General features: G+C 46.9%; 1 protein-coding gene across 2 annotated transcripts in view; it reads left to right on the top strand.

Moving 5' to 3' along the window:
* The first annotated feature begins 6,342 nt into the window (after positions 1 to 6,342).
* LOC120921209 (cytochrome P450 3A24) overlaps positions 6,343 to 15,621 on the top strand; it is an 87,399-nt gene continuing 78,120 nt past the window's right edge. The window contains exons 1-2 of one of the 2 annotated variants that reach the window (XM_040333944.1): positions 6,343 to 6,537; positions 13,222 to 13,315. In XM_040333944.1, coding sequence (XP_040189878.1) covers positions 6,467 to 6,537; positions 13,222 to 13,315 — 165 coding nt within the window. In that variant the 5' untranslated portion in view covers positions 6,343 to 6,466. The remainder of the gene's footprint in view (positions 6,538 to 13,221; positions 13,316 to 15,621) is intronic. The other variant, XM_040333935.1, reaches the window with a different exon arrangement.

Here is a 15,621-nt window from a genome sequence, read left to right as displayed (position 1 = left end):
GCACAGTGGCTGCGTGTGTTGGCACAGTGGCTGCGTGTGTTGGCACAGTGGCTGCGTGTGTTGGCACAGTGGCTGCGTTTGATGGGCACAGTGGCTGATTTTGATGGGCACAGTGGCTGCGTGTGATGGGCACAGTTTCTGCATGTGATGGGCACAGTTTCTGCGTGTGATGGGCACAGTTTCTGCGTGTGATGGGCACAGTTTCTGCGTGTGATGGGCACAGTTTCTGCTTTTGATGGGCACAGTGGCTGCTTTTGATGGGCACAGTGGCTGCTTTTGATGGGCACAGTGGCTGCTTTTGATGGGCACAGTGGCTGCTTTTGATGGGCACAGTGGCTGCTTTTGATGGGCACAGTGGCTGCTTTTGATGGGCACAGTGGCTGCTTTTGATGGGCACAGTGGCTGCTTTTGATGGGCACAGTGGCTGCTTTTGATGGGCACAGTGGCTGCTTTTGATGGGCACAGTGGCTGCTTTTGATGGGCACAGTGGCTGCTTTTGATGGGCACAGTGGCTGCTTTTGATGGGCACAGTGGCTGCTTTTGATGGGCACAGTGGCTGCTTTTGATGGGCACAGTGGCTGCTTTTGATGGGCACAGTGGCTGCTTTTGATGGGCACAGTGGCTGCTTTTGATAGGTTGCATGGCTCATTTAAAATAACACAAAAAAAAAAAAATTATCTGACATTTTTTATTAATAAGTGCTGGTCACCTCACCTCAGTCAGCCCCTCAAGAGCCCCCCCCCCCCCCTTAGCCATTTTATTATCTGCTTACTTTACAGTTCAGAAGTCCGTTTTGTAGCAGACACAGGTTCCAGCTAGAGCCAGGCAGGCTCCTCGTCCTCGTCGGCGGCTCCTCCTCTCTAGCTCCCAGGCTGTGAGTCACATCACAGGCAGCGCCGACACAGCTCCCTGCGCAGCCCTCGGAGTCCTCCATCTCCCCCCTCGCCTCCGGCCCTGATTGGTGTGACGTCACGCCGCTGGCAGGGAGGGACTAAGACTCCTCCGTAGGGGTAGTAAGCAGACAGGGAAGGGAGCAGGGGCGGGAGGTGGCAGACCCGGATACAGGAGTGGCGAGCGGCGCGTACACGGCATTCGGCACGCTGGCAATGACACACAGGTCACTTCACCTGCGGCTGCGCCCCCCCTCCTTTACAAAATGGTAGCGCCCAGGGCACTTGACCCTTCTGCCCCTGCCTTGTACCGGCCCTGGTTGTATGTCACCATGCTTTGCTAGAGCATTTTGTTTCACGATCGTGTGTGGGCAACGTCGTTTAAATGATGAAGTTGAAAAAAACTTTGTTTTTTCTAGAGGCTGAAAAACATTGTTTTTTACAACCCGAAAAATGATCGTGTGTACGTGGCATTAGAGCCGTCGGGGGGGGGGGGGGGGGGCAGATACCGCATCCACCTACGTAAGTGTAGCACTACCCCCGCAGGAGCTGCTGGTTAAATTTTGGGTTTACATGTTACTTTTGTAGCTTCGTTGTCAGGGTGGGAAAGTCCATAATAATTGCAATGTCCAGACAGATGTAAAACCTCCAACAGTTGGGTTTTATTTCTTTGTACTGCGAGGTGACATGAAATGGAGAAAGGAGTGAGGAGAAGAGCAGGGGAAGGTTCAGGCACACAGTACAGAATAAATCCGTCTCCACTCTCAGCTATTGAGTGGGTATTGCTCACCTGCATAGTCCCCTCTCACTTGGCCTAGCAGCCGGGATAACGCACAAACTAATGTCTAGACGGTCTCTGCCACAGACCTCTTGGAATGAACTTTGTCTCTGCCACAGACCTTTGAATGTAATTGGATGCGGTCAGGAATCCTCTGCCACAGGATTTAAAAGTCCTGAACCTCCAGCCAAGCAGTAAGAGAGCCTTCAAGCCGGAACCGGCAGACTGCAGGGCTTTCAAGGTAGTGGATCCCTCCTTGATTGGGTCACCAGGCCTCAACCGAGACACTAGCACTTTGCCGGTCTCCTCCAGGGCAGGTCCTTCCCCTGGGTTCCTTCATCAAGATAGCTTCTTCCCTTGTGGACAGACAGCTTGGGATCCCCCTTTAGGATTGTAGGCCCCAGCCAGCGTAGCTGGGCCTACTCAATAGCAGAATCACTCCGGGCCAACGTGGCCCCGAAGCCAGGCTCACACACACATGCCTCACGCCAGGAGGGCCGCGAGGCGAGGAAGAACGAACCCCGATCTATGGCTTCTGTCCCTTAAGTACCCCTTCCCAGAATGCACAGCGGGGTCACCACTTCCACTGCACCGCTGCCGAGAAGGGACACCCAACACACCATGGTGCACAGATTCTGACCACCAGTTTTGATAAATTCCCCTCACTGTTTTACATGTTTTACTCCTAGCTACTGCACATGCTTTGTTAAAGTGGTTGTAAAGGTTTTTTACCTTCATGCATTCTATGCATGCGGGTAAAAAATCTTCTGTGCCCAGCTCCCCCCCCAGCCCCACCTAATACTTACCTGAGTCCCCTCTCTATCCAGCGATGTCCACGAAAACCTTGGCTCTCCAAGGACTTGCATTCCTGATTAGCTTTTGATAGCAGCATGAGCCATTTGCTCCCACCAGTGGCGGTGTGTCCATAAAGGGCGCAGGAGCACCATCCCCTCTCTCCTGCACCTGTCTATTACCATAGATGGATTCGTGCAAATAAATCACTTTCCTAACACTGAGCCAATCAGGATTCTCGGGTCTGGTTACCTGTCACTTGATTGGCTGAACCGACAGGCACTGTGATTGGACGCCTATCAGGTGTCCAATCATAGCAGAGGATGGGAGAAGACATTGAGGAGTCGGAGGGAGCGTGGAGGACAGCACTGTGACCCGAGACAGGTAAGTGCCAGACGGGGGGGGGGGCACAGTGGCAGCAGTTGATGGGGCACAGTGGCAGCAGTTGATGGGGCACAGTGGCAGCAGTTGATGGGGCACAGTGGCAGCAGTTGATGGGGCACAGTAGCTGTGTTTGATGGGTACAGTGGTGGCAATTTATGGGTACAGTGGCTGCAATTTATGGGCACAGTGGTGGCAATTTATGGGCACAGTGGCTGCACTTGATGGGCACAGTGGCTGCAATTTATGGTTTTTTTTTTTCAGTTTGTTTGCGGCCCCCCAAATATTTTGAGCACCAACCGCCACTGGCTCCCACTGCTGTCAACAACAGACAGTAGGCCATTTAGGAGATGGAGTGGGTGGGAGTGCACCTGCTTAGATGCCTCCATAGCAATCTAGGGGGCGCCAGCAAAGGAACCGAGAAGAGGATCCAGGCTGCTCTATGCAAAACCATTACACAGGTAAAGTATAACATGTTTGTTATTTAAAAGAAACAAGACTTAAAGGGGAGTTCCAGCCATTTTTATGTTTATTAAAAGTCAGCAGCAACAAAAAGTGTAGCTGCTGGCTTTTAATAAACAGGCACTTACCTGCTCCAGCGCTCCAGCGACGCGCCGGCCGGGGCTCCGCTCCTCTCACCCCCTCCCCAGCCGGCGTCTTCATCTTCAGTGTGGGCACCCGGCCGTGACAGCTTTCGGCTTCACGGCCGGGCACCCACTGCGCATGCGCGAGCGGCGCGGCACTGTGCATGCGCGCGCGGCCCGGCGCCGCGCCGTGTAATTGGCCAGGAGATCGCCTAGGACCTGTGACGTGTCCTAGGCGATCGCCTACAGCAGCCACTTCCTGAAGGCGATTAAGCTTAGTCGCCTACAGGAAGGAGGAAGTGGGACAGGAAGTCCCACTCGTGCTGAAGCCCCCACTCCCCCCCCAAAAAAATTACATGCCAAATGTGGCATGTAAGGGGGAGAGGAGTGGGTTAAGAGGAAGTTCCAAATTTGGGTGGAACTCCTCTTTAAATATCAATTTAAGGTTAGCTGTGTATAGTAAAAGGATATGCAATCAAACAGTTTTATTTTTTTAAATTAATGTAATGAGGTTTGTATTATCTGTTACATACTAGTTTGTGTCAGTCATAAAAGCATATAACCATTTAAGCCCCTCCCACTTTTGATGCAATCTGACCACACCCACAGTTTTGGCATGGCGCCGCAATATTGCCACATAGCATTTTTCTTGGGGGGTGCAATGTGTACAGGCCCATACACACGGTCGGACTTTTTGCCAACAAACTTCAAAATGAGCAAGTTTTCCAAAAAATCAGACCGTGTATACGCTCCATCGGACAAACTTTTTCGCTTTTCATCGGACAAAAGTTCGCTTTGCAAACGGACAAACTTTTCAGCAACAAAAGTCCGATGGTGCCTAGTCCGACCGTTTGTACAGCAATCCATCGGACTTATGTACAAAGAACCAATGTTAACCACTTAAGGACCGGACCAATATGCTGCCTAAAGACCCAAGGTGTTTTTACAATTCGGCACTGCGTCGCTTTAACAGACAATTGCGCGGTCGTGCGACGTGGCTCCCAAACAAAATTGGCGTCCTTTTTTCCCCACAAATAGAGCTTTCTTTTGGTGGTATTTGATCACCTCTGCGGTTTTTATTTTTTGCGCTATAAACAAAAATAGAGCGACAATTTTGAAAAAAATTCAATATTTTTTACTTTTTGCTATAATAAATATCCCCCAAAAACATATATAAACATTTTTTTTTCCTCAGTTTAGGCCGATACGTATTCTTCTACCTATTTTTGGTAAAAAAAATCGCAATAATCATTTATCGGTTGGTTTGCGCAAAATTTATAGCGTTTAAAAAATAGGGGATAGTTTTATTGCATTTTTATTATTTTTTTTTTTACTACTAATGGCGGCGATCAGCAATTTTTTTTGTGACTGCGACACTATGGCGGACACATTTTTGGGACCATTGTCATTTTCACAGCAAAAAATGCATTTAAATTGCATTGTTTATTGTGAAAATGACAGTTGCAGTTTGGGAGTTAACCACAGGCGCTGTAGGATTTAATGTTCACCTAGTGTGTGTTTACAACTGTAGGGGGGTGTGGCTGTAGGACTGACATCATCGATCGAGTCTCCCTTATATAAGGGATCACTCGATCGATACGCCGCCACAGTGAAGCATGTGGAAGCCGTGTTTACATACGGCTCTCCCCGTTCTTCAGCTCCGGGGAGCGATCGCAACGGAGCGGCTATAAACGAATAGCCGCTCCGTCGTCCCGGAACGCTCCCCGCGGGAACCCGACCGCCGCATGTCGCGGGGGGGGGGGGGTCCTGATCAGACCCCCGAACCGCGAAAAAGGCAGGGACGTACAGGTACGCCAATGTGCCTGTACGTGCCATTCTGCCGACGTAAATGTACATGCGGCGGTCGGGAAGTGGTTAAAATCAACCAACAATAGCAGAAGTTGACCAAATGGTGGCGGTAAAGAGCAGAAACACGTGATATTGGGAAAGTTTTAGGAAAGTTTGCAGAAAAGTCAGAGCGTGTGTATGCTATGGATGTGCCCGGCCAACTTCCTTCGCACAAAAATCCACAGAAAAGTTTGTTTGAAGTCCGACCGTGTGTACGAGGCTTTAGGCTTCATTCACACTTGGCCGTTCGGGTCCGTCTGTCGGCGGACCTGAACGGCCGCTCCATGCATCGCTATGGAGCATCGGATGTCAGCAGAGACATGTCCGCTGACATCCGACCCGCTAAAAACAGACGTATGGGAGCCACGTCCCCATCCGTCCATGCGGATCGGATCGGGTAAGATCTGATGAAAACGGACATCCTGGCCGTTTTCATCAGATCGCTCCATAGGGACACAGCGGTGCCCGACAAGCCCCTCCCCGCTCAGTGAGCAGAGAGGAGCTTGTCATCGTCGGCTCAGCGGAGATCTGCGGACTGATCTCCTGCTGAGCCGACGGGAGCAGGCGGACTCCGTAGCGACGGAGTCCGCCAAGTGTGAATGAAGCCTTACACAGACTCCACAGACACACTAATTAGGCTCCATGCTTCTACAGGAGTTTTGTGTTTTGCCTGTAGAAGCTACTCAGTGTTATCCTGTGTCTATACACATTAGGACGTAGAGGTATATTTTGAGTTTAACGTTTAGAGGCAGAAAAACAAAAAAACCTTCTGGTTCGGGTTTCTGATTGGAGCTTGGAGGCAGAAGAAAGATGCTCTATATGAGTGTTTTTTACTCCCGAGAGAAAACTTTTTTTTTTAAGCCCAGTGTGCATGGAGCCTAAACTAACCATTTGATACTCTGTTTTATTTCCTCCTTTTTATCTGTACTCCCTCCTCCAAGCTTAGTGCTTTCAGTATAACATTGATATGTGCTTTCTCTGCACGCACCCATACGCTGGGTCTCTGGCCTTGTCACTGATCTCCACCTATATTATGACGTCACCACTCCACAGGAAACCGTATATCAGCAGCTGCCATAGTGCAGACAGTCAGAAGTGCAGAAGAAGGAGGAGAGGAAGAAGAAGAAGAGGAGGAAGAAGGGAAAGACCTAGTATATACAAGGGAAGGTCCAACAACTAAGGAAGATATAAACATGTATTTCATCCCAGAGTTCTCCAAGGAAACATGGATTCTGCTAATCCTTTTACTGGCACTTCTCACTTAGTACGTATATCATTGTTTCCTAATGAACAAATTACTTTTACATACTCTCTCTTCACACATGTGTATTTTATTTATATTATCTTTGTATAATTATTTTTTGCTGTGTATTCATTTTAAATTGTGACTGCTTTAAAAAGCATTGTGTTTGTTATTCAATTTTGTACCCTTTCCCCAAATCAAAAGCATGACATAGAGCCCGTCTATGGTAAGTAATATATTCTTGTCTCTAAAACAATGACACTCCGATACAGACAATGTTTTATTTTTATGTTTATTTTTTATACATAAGGTTCATAGTGACACTTTCATATAAACAAATCCTTCTGAAAAAAATAAACCGATAGTGCCACAGCCCAGTAAAAACAGGATTGTCAGCTCTAATAATGGGATTAGTGTATTGTATATTATTATCACTTAACCCTATCCACACTTGGCAAACGGAATTGAACTTCAATGCTCAACACCAGAATATTATTCTATTGTGCGCGCTCACATCTCAGCAATGTGTTGTTGCTTAATGCTCAGGAAAAGTAGAGGAACTTTTTGGCTCGATGCACACTGGGCTTAAAAAAAAAAGCCAGTTCCCTTGCCAGAAAAAAACGTTCATGTAGAGCGTTTTTGTACACAGTTTAGGCAAGCTTAGGAGAGTTTTGCATTTTTTTTCTGCCAGAAACGCAAACCAGAATTTTATTTTTCCTGCCTCTACATGCTGAGCTTAAAATATGCCTCTAATCATCCTAAAATGGACACATAGGATAACATTGCGCTGCTTCTACAGGCAGAACACAAATCTCCTGTAGAAGCAGCAATTTTTAAGCCAGTGTACATGGATTCTTAGGGGCATGATCGCCTGTTTTGGCCTCTATAGACTTTAATTCAAGCCAGGGCTGGTGCAAGGATTTTTGACACCCTAGGCGAAACCTAATTTTGCTGCCTACCCCCCTTGGCTCCATCCCTGACTGCACCCCCTTTGCCCTGCCCATGTATACCCCGCCTATTTAATGAAGCGCCCAGCAATGCAGCCTCGCCAGGGCCCAGCAATGCAGCCTCGCCAGGGCCCAGCAATGCAGCCTCGCCAGGGCCCAGCAATGCAGCCTCGCCAGCGCCCAGCAATGCAGCCTCGCCAGCGCCCAGCAATGCAGCCTCGCCAGCGCCCAGCAATGCAGCCTCGCCAGCGCCCAGCAATGCAGCCTCGCCAGCACTCAACAATGCAGCCTACAAGCGCCCAACAATGCAGCCTACCAGCGCCCATCAATGAATGTTTTCTTGCTTCCAATCTTTCTGGAGTTGGGACACAGACAGACCCCTATGCCGCCGCTGCGCCTCTGACACTATGTACGAATGGAAAGGTGCTAAAGCTGAGGCTTAGTTGCTTGCTACAGAGAGAAGAGAGTAGGTACACCAGTAGCCGGGCGCTCTAGGTGCTCTAGTGGTAGCACCGGCCCTGATACAAGCCCCTAAAAAATGCCTAAAAAAACTGTGGATCCAACAACCAACTCCTCCTCCTACCGGGTTTCCCCGAAAATAAGACGTACTCCGAAAATAAGCCGTAGCGGGATTTTGACGCAAGATCGAAATATAAGACATCCCCCCGAAAATAAGACGTAGCGATGGCGTGTCGAATCCCCGAAAATAAGACGTAGCGATGGCGTGTCGTATGCGTAGCGGCGCGGGCGGGAAAACAAGACGTGATAGGTGTACTGTACTGGTGCGGAGCTCAGGAGTTGTAAAAAAGTCGTGCAGCCCTTCTTATCTGCTCCACGGCATCTCTAAGTGACCGGAGAGGTGTCGGCAGCCCCATAAATACGGTAAGGTCAGCTCCATACTGTTGTACCATACTTGCAGGTAAAAAAAATAAGACATCCCCCGAAAATAAGCCATCGTGTGATTTCTGGAGGAAAAATAAATATAAGACGGTGTCTTATTTTCGGGGAAACACGGTAGGAAGTAAGTTTCCATTGGCTAAATAAAAAAGGCTCATGCCTAAAAATGCTTAAATAAATGTACAAAAAAAGTGCTTTAGGCTCCTTGCACGCTGGCTTAAAAATCGCTAGTTCTACAGGAGTTTTGTGTTCTGCCTGTCGAAGCAGCTCAGTGTTATCCTATGAGCCCATGCACATTAGGACGATTACAGGCATATTTTGAGCTCAACATTTAGAGACAGGAAAAAAAAAACATTTGGTTTGCGTTTTTGATTGGAGCTTTCTAAAAAAAAAACGCAAAACTTCCAGGGGAACAGTCATTTATTTAAGCCCATTGTGTATGAAGCCTAAGGGGCCATTTACACTAGAAGCAGAAAAAAGTCAGAACCTCTGGCAGAAAAAATGCCCATAGTAGCTTTTATTGCACAACAGTTTAGGAGAGTTTATTGGCATTTGCTTTTATAAATGTTTTTCTCCTAAACAGTACCCTCTGCTCATTTTTAACTATAATCAATGTACCATTTATATGGATCCACCCGGGTGTGCCATTTATATGGATACACCTTAATAAAATGGGAATGGTTGGTGATATTAACTTCCTGTTTGTGGCACATTAGTATATGTAAGGGGGGAAACTTTTCAAGATGTGTGGTGACCATGGCGGCCATTTTGAAGTCGGCCATTTTGAATCCAACTTTTGTTTTTGGTGTATCCATATAAATGGCCCACCCTGTACACTTGAAAATGTCAAATGCTCCTAAACAAGCACTAGTTGTTGTTGTTTTTTTTTTCTGCCTGAAACCCCCCCCCCCCTTTTTATGCCTCTAAAAACCCTAATGTGCATGAGCACATAAAATCTCCTGTAGAAGCAGTGTTTTTTAAAGCCCAGTGTGTATGAATCCTTTAGCCCTGGTTCACATTGACGCGATTTGACATGTCAATTTGCATGCCAAGTCGGCAGCAATTGCCAGAAATGGAGCGCCACACCGATTCCCAAGAGTAATTTCTGTACTACTTTTGGCGATTTCGGGGTGCAATTCCCATGGACATCTGTGCAGAAACCCGCACTGATGTCTCTGAAATCGCCCCCGAAGTCAGGACTGAAGTGCGGGAATGAAATTGTGCGAAATTAAGCTGAACTTGCACGATTTCATTCCCGCAGTCAGTGTAAACCTGGGCTAAAAGTCACGTAAACACGCTCACAATCAATAGTGAACCCAGGCTTACTGGTCTGAGCTTGTCTTTCTTTTTCAAAGGGAATCACGCTGTAAATGTTTGTCACTGAATTTCAGTGATGACCTTAAAGGACACCATTGTCTTATATAACAAAATATTATTATTAATGATTGTTTAATTACAGGGAGGGACAGAGTCAATATGTACACCGGGAAGGGAGAGGTAATCCATAAAATGTATCTATTCTTAAGGCAACTTCACACAATAGATACGCAGTCCAGATGCGTTCCAGATGCTTTTCTGCATGCACGTTTTTGATACGTTCCACTGCAGTTCCCCCCCTTTTTTTTTCTTAACTGTAAACGAGGACCTGTGTGTTTCAGTGCGTTTAGGTGCATTTCAGTGTGTTCCAGTGCGTTTTTATAGCGTTCCAGTACAGTCCAGTGCAGGAAAAATGCAGCAGGAAAAAAAGGCACTGGACTGACAGTTCACACCACATGCAGTCTGGTGCATTTTTCTTTCTGCATCAAAAACGCATGGAAAGTAGGTTATATGGTTTTCAACGGCATAATTCACACCAGTGCTTGCAGTTCCAGTGCGTACCAGCTCCAGAAAAAAAAAGTATAAAATGCTGCATTTTTACTGGACTGTACTGGAACGCTGTAAAACGCATCACAAATGCACTGGAACGCACTGGAACAAACATATGCGGTTAAGAGAAAAGAGGGGAAAAATGCATTGGACTGCATCAAAAACGCACCAAAAACACATAAAAAACACACTGGAACGCATCAAAAATGTGTCACAAACGCGCATGAAGAAACGCGTCTGGAACGCATCCAGACTGCGTTTCTATGGTGTGAACTGGCCCTTAATGTTACTGTGCCAATTCATAAGAGAAATCTCCACCTTAAAAATAGGAAGAAGTTCAGGTGCCATTTTATAATGATCCCTGTAATGTCTGTATAGAGGAAATACATGGAAATCAGCCGCGCACCAGGGAGGAAGACGCGGCTATCTGTAGTCTGAGAAAATAACTGCTAAAATCTTAGTAGATATATTCTATGGAGATGGCTTGTAAATAGAAGTTGTATGTGAGCTGTAGGCTCATCTGTAAAACTGGACCAAATGAAAATGCTATTCCCCGTGGCAGTAATCTGCTGGTATTGCTTATTTTTTAATCTGCGCTAGAAAATGAAGAACTACAGTAGATCCTTATTGGCTACGGGAAACGTCTCCATGTTGCAGCAACATCTTATTGCTCTGCAGGTTCTGCAATTGGCAGTGAAGTAGTTCAGTCCGTTCTATAATACTTAAAGCGGTGGTTCACCCTCAATAACAACATTCTAGCATTAAATTAAGCATAGTAGCGCGAGCTACAGTATGCCTTTACTTCTTTTTTTAGCCCGTACTCACTGTTTAATCCTATAGTGTTTCCCTTCCCATCCAGAGGGAAGATGATTGACGGCCGGCTATGGCACGTCACACTCCCCGAAGATAGCCGGAGTAGGTCTCGGCTCTTCACGGCGCTATACGGCGCCTGCTCACAGACTATGCGCAGGCGCCGTGAAGAGCCAAGTCCTATTTCGGCTATTTCCGGAGAAGCGTGACGCGCCAGAGCCGGCCGTCAATCATCTTCCCTCTGGATAGGAACACCCATTCCCCGCGGGGAGTCGGAATCTTCACTATAGGATTAAACAGTGAGTACGGGGCTAAAAAAAGAAATAAAGGCATACTGTAGCTCGCGCTACTATGCTTAATTTAATGCTAGGAAAAAAAAATGTATAGGGTGAACCCCCTCTTTAAAGACCAACCTCACCTTGTTGTAGTTTTGGATAGAGTAGGGAAGGGTTAAAATGACACTAATTTCTGGTTTAAATATAAAGGTCTGCTTAAACGGTCACTAAAGGAAAAAAATGTTTTTGCTGAAATGACTGTTTACAGGGTATAGAGACATAAAAGTTAACTGATTCCTTTTAAAAATGATTAAAAATAGATAAAAATCAATCATATAATGTGCCTGCAGTTTCACTTTCGTTTTTAAACTGGTTTCATGTTTCTGTGAAGTAAAGAGACACACAGAACAAAAACAAACAAATCCAGGGCAGTGTTTTGTTTTTAAAATGAATCTGGTTCTGGGGAGTTTTAGACACACAGCTTGGACCACAGTGAAAAGCTGCCATGAGATTTTTCATAAGGAGCCAGACAAGCAGGAAGTGTGGAGATCAGAGCAGAATTACAGCTACTTCAAAGCAAAAATGAACAATGAGGACATGAAACCAGTACTGCAGTAAGGTAAAGGAAGCTATTTAGCTAAAAAAAAAATTCCTTTAGTGATCCTTTAAGTATGTATCCTTAAAGTGTTTGTAAAGGAAAACAATAAATAAATAACACAGATCTCTATACTTACATGCTCTGTGGAATTTCACACAGCGGCCCCAAACCTCCTCCATCCCCTGATGGTGCTCCTGGCTCCTCCTCTATGTCCAGTGCACCCATGGGAAGCCGCTTCTCATTGGGGAACTTGTGCGTGTTTGCTCCCGAGCCCCGCTACTGTGTCCATTGACACAGACAGCAGCACTCAACCCCGCTCCCTCATCACTGGAGTTTATTGATAGGAGCAGAAGCCAATGGCTCCCACTGCTATCAATCTGCCCAATGAGGAGGGAGACAGTGGCGAGAGCCGCTGCTCTCATGCACGTCGCTGGATCAGATCGGGCTCAGGTAAGAGTAAGGGGGGGCTGGGGGGTTCCTGCATAGAAAAAACCTTGAGACTTTAGAACCACTTTAACTCAAAGTGCCATCTATTGCTCTTCACCCCCCCCCCCCCCCTAAATCTCCAAATTCCCTTTTTTTTTTTTTTGCTTGGTTTCCTGTTAGCGGGTGGCTAAATTCGTTCACCATAATCCCACTGTATTTAGGAAGGTAGCCACCCTCTCATGATTGCTCCTGAGATGGACTAGATCAGTGGGGGCTCAACCCTAAGGGGCGCCACCCCCCTAATCAATGCAGCCAGCCCATAATCTCCATGCAGGGCGCTGGACGCATGCATTTCAATGTTTTTTTGACAGCCTTAGCCTAATTGACTTAAAAAAGCAGAGCACTGCGCCCCAAGCCCACCCACTTGTGTGACATTAGCAAATTAATATTCGCTAATGTCTTCCTGCGTCTCCTCCTGGCCAATCAGGAAGCAGGTCCTGAGACCCGATGGGCCAGGAGTCCTAAGACCAGTTTGTCAGGGAGGAGAAGCGACCGCAGAGACTTGGGAGGAGATGCAGGGGGAAAGCCGCGACCTGGATGTGGTAAGTGCGGGGTGACGGGCGAGTGAAGTGGCGATCGAGTGTGTGATTGATCAAACGATGATGTGGGTGGGAGTAGTGAGGGAGCCAGGTTTGTTTGCTGCTCCTCCAGTCGCCACTGGACTAGATAAGGGTACTGTTTAGTGTCACTTTAAGCTGAACTTCAGTTTTTTTGTTTGTTTTTGTTTTTTTGCTGTTTTTCTATTTATTTCCTTCCCCATTGACATCTGACTTTTCATGTATACTCACATCTGTCATCTGCTGTTTTTTTTGTTTTGTTTTTTCAGCTATGCGATTTGGCCTTACAGAATTTTCAAAAAGTATGGAATACCAGGTCCTAAACCCCTGCCATTTATTGGGACTTTTCTTGAAAACAAAAATGTAAGTATACAATCTTAATCTGTTTATGGCAAAGTTTTTATGTTAACCAGATTTAGAATTATTTATAAAAATCAAAGGGCTCGATCACATATATTCACTGATAGGGCCAGATTCAGGTAGGAGATACGATGGCGTATCTCCAGATACGCCGTCATATCTGAGTGTGAGGCGTCGTATCTTGGCGCCTGATTCAAAGAATCAGATACGCCAGAATTTGTCTAAGATACGACCAGCGTAAGTCTCCTACGCCGTTGTATCTTAACTGCATATTTACGCTTGCCCCTAGGTGGCGTGTATGCTGATTTACGCCTAGAATATGTAAATCAGCTAAATGTGCCTATTCACGAACGTACGCCCGGCCGTCGCAGTACAGATACGCCGTTTACGTAAGGCTTTTTCCGGCGTAAAGTTACCCCTGCTATATGAGGCGCAGCCAATGTCAAGTATGGACGTCGGGCCAGCGCCGAATTTTCCGTTGATTACGTTGTTTGCGTAATTCGTTCGCGAATAGGGCTGGGCGTAATTTACGTTCACGTCGAAAGCATTGGCTTTTTGCAGGTTAATTTGGAGCATGCGCACTGGGATACTTTCACGGACGGCGCATGCGCCGTTCGGAAAAAGCGTCATTTACGTGGGGTCACAATAAATTTACATAAAACACGCCCACATCTTCCACATTTGAATTAGGCGGGCTTACGCCGGCTTATTTACGCTACGCCGCCGCAACTTACGGAGCAAGTTCTTTGTAAATACTGCACTTGCCTGTCAAAGTTGCGGAGGTGTAGCGTAAATAGGATACGCTACGCCCGCACACAAATACGCGCTCCCTACCTGAATCTACCCCATAGTGTTTTTCTGCACTGGATAAACTCCAGTCATTGCAAAAGCATAGAACACATTTGTTTTCTAAAAGATATGCCACCGCTCCAGATGGGTCTGCTATCACCATTCTCCACACATTTCACATGTTAGGAGGCAGCACAGCTTGTCTAGCTGTGTATAGTGGGAAATCAGAAGAATCTGGACAGCCGCATCCAGAAAAATAATCCGTCTTTATTGAAGCACCATCACACAGCATACAGCAAAAGACAATATCAGTGCCGGCCCAAGACATTGTGCTGCCTGGGACCAAAAATTAAATGCTGCCCCCCCCCCCCCCCAAAAAAAAAAAAAAAAAACAAGCCCACCAAAAGGCCCCCACGCTGTTTTGTTGTTTATAGCGCAAAAAAACCCTGCAGAAGTGATCAAATATCACCATAAGAAAGCTCTATTTGTGGGAAAAAAGGACGTCAATTGTATTTGGGTACAGTGTCACGTGACTTTGCAATTGTCAGTTTAAGCGACACAGTGCCGTATGTGATGTGTGTTTAACTTAGTTTTGCTTCAGATTCTGCCACGCGTTGCGGATTGTCACTTGCCACGACGTCACTTGCCACACGTTGCAGATTGTCACTTGCCACACGTTGCAGATTGTCACTTGCCACACGTTGCAGATTGTCACTTGCTGTGTCCCTGAGTGAAGGCAGGCAGCAGAGAGATGATGTAATCGCTCTGCTGCCTGCGGCTGCACAGTGTGGGCGGAACTGCAGGGCGGGCGGTGAGAGATGACATAATCTCTCTGCTCCCCCGCCCACTCCCCCCAGTGGTGTAGCGTGGGTTGTCAGCGCCCTGGGCAAGGCAAGTAATTTGCGCCCCCTAACCTGTGGGATTTTTGCACTCCCCAAGTCCTGTCCCTTTCCTTCCTACAATAGTACTGACCAGCCTGATGCCTACACTCAGACCACTACACTAACCTACCCGACCACTACACTAACCTACCTGACCACTACATTGACCCTTCACGATTCCTATACTGACCACTGCATTGACCTGAGTTATACACTGTCCACTACACACTGACCAGACCGCTACACTACACACTGACCACTACACACTGACCAGACCACTACACACTGACCAGACCGCTACACACTGACCACTACACTATATACTGACATGACCTGACCACTACACTGCACACTGACCGCTACACTACACACTGACCGCTACACTACACACTGACCGCTACACTACACACACCAGATGTTTTTTTACCTTAATGCATAGATTGCAACTCCTTTAATCAAGGTCTGGAACAGTGTTTATAAACACTGATTCAGGCTGCTTTTTTGACAGTTAGAGCTGACCACTTCTTCTCTAAAGCCTTGTACACACGATCAGATTTTCGGATGACCGTTCGTCTGTTTTTTGTTGCATGCTAGTCTCATGTAGAAAATAAAGAGGTTACTCACCATACGAAAATTCTC

Source organism: Rana temporaria, chromosome 1, assembly GCF_905171775.1.
Source record: "Rana temporaria chromosome 1, aRanTem1.1, whole genome shotgun sequence".
NCBI classification, from domain to species: Eukaryota; Metazoa; Chordata; class Amphibia; order Anura; family Ranidae; genus Rana; species Rana temporaria.
Note: the sequence above shows the minus strand (reverse complement) of the source record. Positions and strands in the feature narration are given on the sequence as shown.